The following is a 10,009-nucleotide window of genomic DNA, read 5'->3' as shown; positions in this document are numbered from 1 at the left end:
AATTAAAGAAGATATATTTGTTTGATACTAAAAAGGGAAAAGGATATGCTATTGTAAAAATGAAATATTTTTACCCTTACTGACTTTTTTCAGGTTCATATTTCCATACTGCTATTATTCAAAGCAAAACAGAATTATCGGCAAGTTTTAACTTGCTAAAATTACTTCTCCTGAATATCAGTCAAGAGAAATTCCTAGCTTTTTGAGATTTCGTGGAAGAAGAGTAGTTAAGATATGTTCATTTAAGATCACTCATTTTCAGTAGTGGTCTCAACAAATTAAGAAAATTCTCTTGTATTTAGAATATTATTCCTATTGAAAAATTCAGGCTATGCCTAATTCTATCTGAAATATGGCAGTAGCCAATGCATAATCATCTGACTGTGATTATGTTAGTAATCAGTTATGTGGCAGGAATGGATCTGACTTATTTTGTGATATGCTTTAATTATTTCAGAGCGAAATAGTACTATATTCAGTGATTAGTACACTGATATGTTTTCAATATTTCCTAAAGAAAAGAAATCTAGCATCCAGGAGGCTACCTGACATCTGGACACCAATGTATCATGCACCAAACCTTGGACATCTCATACAACTACTTTTCCCAGTTTGTTCACTACATCCATCTGTGAAAATTCTTACTGGAGTTCATTGCAAAGTACACTTGGGATTGATGCTCCACTTTTAAGACAGATCTTTTCTGTTTTCTTTTCGAGCTCATCATCCCCTGATGATCCCAAATAAGGTAAGTAGACTGATTCCCAAGAGACTTAATGCACTATCTCAAAAGTGTTTTCCTCCTTCTCTGACATAATCCATTTCCTCATCTTCAACCATTATCTTTATGCCCTACTCTAGAATCCATGTTTATTTATCTCCTGTATCTACTGTTTCCACAGAAAGATGCTTGAGTTTAGAAATCTCATTCTCCAGTGCTTCTGTGTTGTTTTGTAAATGTGTTATCAGATTTCCTATCTGAGCAATATCATTACTTTTAAGTTAGTCAGCTCCCAAACTTCTGGATCATCCTCAGTGACAGCCTTACCCCGGATTAGCTACCAATTTTTTCTACTTAAAGCTTTCCAATATTTTCAAAGACTGACCTTTCTTTCTATTCCCACAGTTAGTGCCAGGTAAGAATATTTCTACATTTCAGTAGATACTGACCACAGTCTCCATACTGCTTGATTCACTTTTCTGAAGCCAACTTTTACCATTTTTCAAAATATTCATGCAAAGGTCACAAGTATTAAAATATAGATTCCTGATTCCCAGCCTTGGATACCTGGATAAGAATTTGTATGTTCAGTAAGCTCCCTTAAGAGTACTGCTGACATCTGTGATGCCCAGTAATGTCCAATAATTCAAACACGGTGTTCTAACTCAGCCTATCTATTGTCATAAGGATAGTCTTCATCCAATCTTTCCTCACTCAGCCTCTCAGTACCTACAGAATAAAATTTGTCTCAGGTAGATATGAGTTCAATGGTTAGATGATATATTATTTTTATCCTTGAAAAAAACCACTGAAACTTGCACATTTCTAAAGTGTGTAAATAACTGTGTACTCATACAGTGCTAAGGAAAGAAGGGTTTAACTGCTCCATTTCCCCCTTTATATGCCCAGCTTTTTTGCTGTCATGTACTCTAGTGTATGTTTGCTGAGATCTTGGTGTGTCATGAATTTGCATGACCCTAATGAAAAATGTTATTCCGTGCCTTTTCCTGTGCTTATTTGTCATCACGCAACTGTTGTCATTGTCCTTTTAATTTTTTCGCCCATTTTTAAAAAGTGAAAGATTTATATGATCTGAAGAGAAACTGAAGCTTTTCTTTGCCCATTTGTAACTAAGCTGCCTTATTACATTGAATGAATACTTAATTCTAATGCAAGTCCTTTGTTAGAAATGTATTTTACAGATACTTTCTTCCAATTTATGCCTTCTCTTTTCATTTTCTTAACAGTTTTTTTCTGAAGGATGAATGTTTTTATTTTACATTGTTATTATTAATTATTAACTATTATTATTATTCAGGGAATTGAACTCTGGGGCTTTGCTTTGAGACACATTCCCCATCCCCATTTATTTATTTGCGATTTTTTGTTGTTGTTTGTTCGTTTGGACAAGGTCTCCCTAAGTTGCTTGAGTTTCTCCTGCTGGATTTGAACTTGTAATCCTTCTGCCCATCTTCTAGAGCACTGGGAGAAAGTTTTTAATTTTGCTAATGTCTTATGTATTATTTTCTCTCTTTCTCTCAATTGGTGATTTTGTTCTAAGAAATCTTTATCTCATCTAACATGACAAATGTTTCCTCTTGATAATCTTGTAGAATTTTGTTGGTTTCATTACTTTTAGATTATATATTAAGCTCCAGGATCTACTTTGAGTTAAATTTTACATAAGTATGAGATAGACATAAAATTTTATTTTTATTTTCTGGATGTGCAACTGACCCTGCATCATATGTTAAAAAGATATCTTTTCCTAGTGAATTTAATTTTTGCATTTGTCTAAAGTTATCTGAACATATATGTGTGGGTCTGTTTCCAGATTCTGTACCATTGATCTTCATATCCATCCTACACTACTGTGTTATAAACCACAAAACCTGCTGGTATAATTTTTATTTGAAAGAGTAAATGTTTTAAAGAAAATTCAATGATTTTTTGAAATATTTATTCACTTGTTTACTATTTCTGGTACTCTTTAGTTATTTGTGTAGATTCAAATTTCTCTTGGTATCATTTCTCCCTGAAGGATTTCATTTACCTTTTTTTATAATGTACATCTGCTACACAATTTCCAAGATATGGTTTGTCTGAAATGGTCTTTATTTCTTCTGTGTCTTTTGAGTCACATCTTTCTGGGTATGAAATTGTAAAGCTATTTTTTTGTTTGTTTTTGGTCAATACTTTGAAGACGTTACCCCACTGTTATGTGGCTTGCCTGGTGTCTAATGAAAAGTCTTCTGTTATTCTCAGTGGTTTTTCTCAGAGTATAATCTGCGTTATATTTGGATTTTTTTCATATTTTTAAATCGCTGAGTAATTTGGTTATAACACTGCTAAGTTTTGTTTTCCATATTTAGTCTGCTTGGAATACATTAAATTTATTGGGTCTCTGGGTTCCCTGCTTCATCAAATTTTCTGAAATTTCACCATCACTTCTGCAAATAATTTTCTACTTTCTATATTCACTCTTCTTCTGGCACTCCAGCATGCATGTATTAGGCTTCTGATACTGCTTTGTTAAGTCACTTATGTTCTGTTTATGTCTTTCAGCGTTTTCTTTTGTGCTACATTTGCATAGCTTATAAGTTCACTATCTAGTCTTGTGTAGTGATCAATCTATGGTTAATACCATCTAGCATATATTTTTATTTCATATGTCTTTATATTTTCTGAGTTCTATTGGACTGTTTTTTAAATATCCTCTTATTCTTCTCACCATTTTTGTTTTGTTTTTTGTTTTGTTTTGTTTTTGTATTTCTTCTGGTACCAGGAATCGAACACACGACCTTGTACTTGCCAGGCAGGCACTGTGCTGCTGAGCTAAATCCTCAGCCCCTCTTCTCACCATTTTTGTTTGCTTCTACAATTTCCAATATAATGGAGTTTATTTAAAATTGTTATTTTAAAGTCCTTACAAACTAATTTAATCAACTCTGTTTTGTATGAATCTTTTTATATACCTTGATTTTTCTTCCCATTATGGGTCACATTTTCCTACATCACTGCATGTCTGCTACTTGTTTACACAGTGGCAAACAGAATCATTTTTACATTCTTGATTGCTAGATTTTCTTGCATTATGTTAAAAAAAAATATGTTGTTCTAATGTGAAGTAAGTCACTTGGAGCTCTGGTGTGATGTTACATTAGGATCATTAGAAATCTTTTGAATCCTTAGATGATGGGTTAAGAGCAACTTTTAATCTAGGACTAATTTAGCTCCACTGCCAGAATCACAACTTCCTGTGGACTCTACTAAATTCTTTGGGCATTACAAGGCCTTTTCACTTTTCTGGGGGAAGATGAACAATTGTCCACCTATGGGTTTACCAGAAATCTTTTATTGGTTTAGATCTCATATTTATTTTCCTAGTAGTCAGTAGTTTATTATTACATATATGGATCAGTATTTATCTTGGTTACTTTTCTCTCATCGCTGAAACAAAAGACCTGACGCCCAACATTAAGGAAGGAAAGATTTACTTAGCTCACAGTTTGTGGAGGTTTCAGTTCATATTCAGCTGGCTCCAAGGCAGAGTGGCACATGCCAGAGGGCAACAGTTCATGGTGTCAGAAAACAGCAAAAGCAACAAGAGCAAAAGAGATCAAACCTCTTTCCCTTCTTTATATTGTATGCAGGCTGCCAGCGCCAGGAGGGGTGTAGCGCTCACACCCATAATCACAACATTGGACCATGGATCAATCAAAAACTCTAGAAGCCCTTGCCATGACTGCATGAGGTTTTGGGGGGACATGTAGACACAAACCATAACAGTATTAAAGTCAAGATTTAAAGGCATTTGGTTACAAACATCCAAGACTGTGCATAGAGGGCCCTCTTTTTCAATATTCCACTCTGAATTATACCTCAAACTTCCCAAATTATAGTGCCTGTCTTCTCCTTGAGAAGATACTGTGTGGGTATATCTCCTTGTACTACAGCCTGTAAAATGCCTTAGGAGGTAAGCTAGATTATGTTGGGATCACACTCTGTTACTATTCTGTATCACTGATGTTTTTCAGTGTCTAAACCATCTGCTTGGTTTTCCTTTTGTTGAAGGCATATTTTTCCACCCATATTTTTTCATTATGGGTAAAGCAGAAGTGCTCACTCCGTGCGTTTTATGTACAAGCTTCATTCTCAACTCTAGCATGCTTTTTTTATCTCTATTTTTCCTATTCTCCAATTTTCCAATAAATATAAATTATTTTCATTGTATATTATTTCTCAAATCAAATACTACCACTCAAAAAGGATTATGAAAACCAGAAAAATTGTTTTTATTCTGAAATTTCACCTACTTCTAAACTATTATTCCACCTACTTCTAAACTATTATTCCCAAGTTCCTTCAGACCCTAGTATTTATTATCATCAACCATAAACAAAGAAACAAACATCTCTTCTCACTAATTTCTTCCTTTCAATAAGAAATTCATTCTCCATAACAAAATAATCAACACAATGTTTTCTTCTATAGTATGTGTGCCTTCAAATTCTTAGCACCATGGCTTCCTGCCATTGTTATTACAGAAACCAACCTTTTAAAATAAATTTTGCATTTTTTTTTCTGAATGAAGTTATTTTTTAACAACAGAATGCTTTGGTATAGTTCGCTGAGGATGAAAGGATGTTAGGAGTTTGAATTTTCAAAATATACTGTGAGGATAGACTCCAATATTTGCATGCAATCATTTAATAATTGTGATATTGTCAATCATTCTATTGTCTTAAAGTGTTAAGTTGTAAAAGTTAAGGGCCCTGTCTATGTAGGATTTACCATGTAGCATCAAATATAGTGCCATGCACAATTAGGTGCTCAACAGTGCTTTTGAGGAGCAGGATAATAGTGATTCTCTACACCAGGTCTCTCTGTCTTTCGAATGGAGAAATTGATGGGCACTTGAAAAATGAATGTCGCACATATTTCTGAGTTATGAGGGATACTTATATACTACTGGCATTTAGGATTTTATTTTTTATTGCTTCAGTTTGAATTTATTTTCAGTACACTTTTCCTTAAATATTTTAAGAGATTAACGTACATTTAATCTAAGGAAAAGAAAAAATGCATTTTTATCTCACTCCAATACTAACCCATTATATCTTGTGCTGAAAGTTTGGCTATTCTTTATCTTCTCTGTTGGAATTATTCAGAGAAACTCAGAGGTTGCCTTGTGTTAGAATATTTAATATTATGATGAACTTATAATAGAAATCAAACCTAAATTTCCATAAAACATGCACTAAGAATTTAATCAGTAAATGCAATTTAACTTAATTTTGTGCATACTTGGACATAAAACAAATTACAAAATATTCACTTACACTCGCCCCAGGGCCCGTATAACCTGAGTCCTTTAAATAAGTGTTAATTGCAGCACTCACAGTGCAGTCAAAGATACCACCTAGTGCTTAGGCTCACAGAATATGGAGACAGAAATATAACTTGTGTGATTGTGAGCACATTATCTGATAATTTTGAGCTTCACCTTCCTGGACTGTATCAAATAAAGACACTAGAGTACTTCATAAGACTAGAAAGAATAAATATTGAAAATATTATAGGTGCCCCAATTGTGAGCATCGAAGACCTTACAAGTGTAACTCATAGAAATTAAACCTCATCAATACGTAGGCGCTCCCTAATATTCTGATCATCAGTATCATCATACTAATTATCATCAAGAATCTTGGATTTCTTGTGGATAGCAACCTTGTGTCTCATTACTCTACTCTGCTCCTAGGTGTCAAGCACCATGTCCGGGAAATAGAATATGTGACTCTTCACCATAGCACATCAACTTGGCTGGGTTAGGCAACACCCAGCCAAGTAAGGCACCCTCCTGTGTGTGTCTCTGGGGTATTTACAGAGATGACCAACATATGGATCAGGAAAATGAATGGGAAGACCCAACCAATAGCTTGTAGCTGCAATAGAGTAAGTGTGAAAGAAAGAAGAGTGGCTCACTGAAAAGCTCCATTCTGCTTGAGCAGGTGCAACTTTTCCTGCAATCACCTGTGGACATGAGGCTCCAGTTTCTTCAAAATATATGTTACTTTCTTGTGAACTGTGCTTGTTGATTTGTATCAGTGAGTGTTTGAAGGAATGGAGTTTTGCTTTGGAGACTTGGCTACATGTCTTGGTTTACAATTCCAGTAGAGAACAGGTGAATTGCTTCTGGACCCACAAATACTGCCTTTGAGAGACTCCCTTGATATGTCCTGTCAGCAAGCTGGGTTTTGCTCCTACCTCATGCTTTTTGCACCGACTAGGTACATATTGACATTCATGATTCCAGGGCTGTCATTTCTAGGCACAGTAGCTTATTAATGAGCAAAGATACCACTTTAAAACAAAATATGTGGATGCTTTCTTCCACATTCCGGTGACTGCTCTCCGTCTTCCCAGCCACCTAAGACTCCTCCATTGAACTCTCCCAGTTATAGGTGTTCAAAGGCTAGAAACCCATCAGAGCTCCTTGATCAGTGAGGGTACAGATAATTCATATTATTTCTCAAATATGCTGTACAGATGAATTTTTTTAAAAAAGAAGCACTGAGAAATTATTTTCAAAACATACCAGTTAAGAATCAATAAGAGATTTGGGAGATGTAAGTCAGAGGATACAAAGTAGTACATACTTAGGAAGAACAAGTCTAGACATCTAACACACTATCGTCGGAGGAAATGTCTTAACCCATTTATGACAAAGATTGAATTTTTTTTTTGAAATTTTGAATGAAATTCATCTATGTTATCTGGAAAAATTCAAGGAACAAGGATTTGAAGGTGAAACATTTCATTATGTTCCACTGTTTTGGGTATTCCAAAATTAGAAGAGTTGGCATTGAATAGGTAAGAGTTGCTGTATTTGAGATTCATGCTAACTGAGCAGATTTTGGATATTCTTGCCTCAAACACTACCGCAACAAAAGGAATAACAGTGTGAGATGATAAACATATGATTTATTTCATCTTGGCAACCATGTTACTACCTCTGTGTATCCCTATAAAATCATAGGATCATACTGAATACATTAAATAGGATCACACTGTATATTTTAAATAGACACAGCAAAAATTATTTTCAAAAAATGATACCATCCAAAAGAAAGAAAATTTAACTATAATCTACAGTAATTTGAAAAACACTGAAACTTAAAACAAAAGCTTTTAGAATTTAACTCCTACAAACATTAAATGAAAACTTAGGAGATCACAACCATTTTTCTTTCATGCTAAATTCAAAGATTATTCTTAATTCTAAGACATGAGCCACTTACATTCTTCATAGACTATGCAAAACTATCAACTTAGGTAACTCTTCCAAATTCTAGGCACAAACTCTTAAAAGAATGCATCGCTTGCAAACTTAACTTTAAAAAGATCTAAGTTTCAACAGCTGAGAGACTTATGAGTAGACAAAGGTTGTCTACTCAGTAAAAAACATAGGGGAAATTTGGAACAATGCTGGACTAAAGGAGCAGAAATAACCCCCCATCACAGCAGCAAGTTGTAAATGATGTATGAAATGAAAAATCCCTGCCCAATGCACAGAAAGAATATAAAAACTGTTCTGTAATCAATGCAGTGATGTGCTATTTGCTAGAATTTTCTGCTTAGGTGAACCCAGAAAAACCTCACCTTATCCATAAATCCAAAAAGGAAATGAAACAAAATGAAAATATATTATTTTACTGTATGCACAAATCTCTTGATTTGTGTGTGTCTCTAGTTAGTCCTAAAGACGTAACTGCATTACAATACCTAAGTGTTAAGGAATTTGTTGCACAACAAAAAATTAAATATTAAAAAGTAGGAATACCAAAATAACATGTATTAGTGTACAGACCTGGGTTTGAGCCCCTTGTTTTGTTTGAATCTTGACTCTAGCTATTTGATTGTACATTTTCCTAAATTCTCTAAGCTTTAATCTTTTTCTTCTTAAACACTCTAGACTTTCATATATTAGCTAATTTTAATAAAAGTAGATATTTTCCCTTTATATGAAAATGTATAATTTATGCTAGCACGTTAAATACATGAAAATAATGTTACAGATTAAGATATCTGAGTTGAAATTATAGAATAAGTAATAGCCACGTATCTATCAATGTGCTCTTTAGTATAAAGAACCATATTGTTGATTTATTCCAGAATTATAATACTAGAGTTTACTTTGGTCATGTTCTTCAAATACATATTTATTAAATGTGTCTCATAATAAATTAGGACATGTCAGAGTACACAGGTGAAGGAAAAGCACATTGGTATTAGGCTCCAGTATACCTGGTTTTATGTTTAAAATCAAGCTTCAATTTGTTTTTTTCTGCCTTGATTCTCTCTGTTCTATGGCTGCCCTAAGTGGTTATAAAGGTTGATACTGAGCATCTCCCTCATGCCAGGATGTCTTTCTTCTCTTAGTCATCACTGAATAAATTCAAGGTTAAACTCCACTATTTTCAAAGAATAACTAGTACTTGTGGAAACTTTTAGAATCTTTTCCCAGTAAATAATTATGTATGAAGAAAAATGAAGCACTAATGTGAATCTATATCAAAATTATGCTTTTAAATGAAGTGATATTCCTGCTCAAATAGCTTCATGTGCATAAAAATTGGGTAATCACAAGAGGAAAATAAATTATTCTTAAAAATCAAGTTTAATTCACTTACTAAGACCATAAACCAAAACGACAGATGCCAAGAAAACTAGCAAATATATACCAGTATGTTTCATTTCGTATTAGGAAAATGAAATAAATAATGCTAAGTAACACTGGCAAGGAGCATGAGGCCAATTCATTTTGATCCTGTGGTATACTTTGAAGCTTACTTTTAACCTAGTCTCTTTTGCATTTCCAGATGGTATGAAAGGCAATGTAGGCAGAAAGCAACACCAGTGGGGATGGAAATATTTCATTTTCCCCACTAGAGCGATGATTTGGATCTTACCTTTTCTGAAAGCATCTTTAAAGAATTCTTCAAGCTGTCTGGAGAACGCTGGCTTGCAGAATTAAGCAGTAGGTCTGCATGGGTTGCTATAAGAGGTTGTAGTTGATTGATGCTGCTGAGAACTTCTTTTGCTTTCGCTGTATTTTCAGGTGAATAGTAAATAAACTGGTATCCAGTACTGTAACAACACAGATCACAGCATGTTACACAAAGAGCAGGAAGAATTTGCAGCCCTTGTTATCAGATGGTCACTGATAAACAGAACTCCAAATGCCATTAGTTACAATTGCACAGATAAGAACTGCTGGAGGGGAGT

At 34.1% G+C, this 10,009-nt stretch overlaps 1 protein-coding gene across 3 annotated transcripts in view; it reads right to left on the bottom strand.

The window, feature by feature from the left end:
• The window catches only part of Inpp4b (inositol polyphosphate-4-phosphatase, type II, 105kDa), a 353,691-nt gene that overhangs the window by 122,733 nt on the left and 220,949 nt on the right, over positions 1–10,009 (bottom strand). For all 3 annotated transcript variants that reach the window (XM_005400857.2, XM_005400855.1, XM_005400858.2), the window contains one exon: positions 9,694–9,871. In XM_005400857.2, coding sequence (XP_005400914.1) covers positions 9,694–9,871 — 178 coding nt within the window. The remainder of the gene's footprint in view (positions 1–9,693; positions 9,872–10,009) is intronic.

The sequence above is a fragment of the Chinchilla lanigera genome, unplaced genomic scaffold, assembly GCF_000276665.1.
Source record: "Chinchilla lanigera isolate Chin_1 unplaced genomic scaffold, ChiLan1.0 scaffold00070, whole genome shotgun sequence".
NCBI classification, from domain to species: Eukaryota; Metazoa; Chordata; class Mammalia; order Rodentia; family Chinchillidae; genus Chinchilla; species Chinchilla lanigera.
The sequence above is the reverse complement of the archived record's forward strand: the minus strand, read 5'-3'. Positions and strand labels throughout refer to the sequence as shown.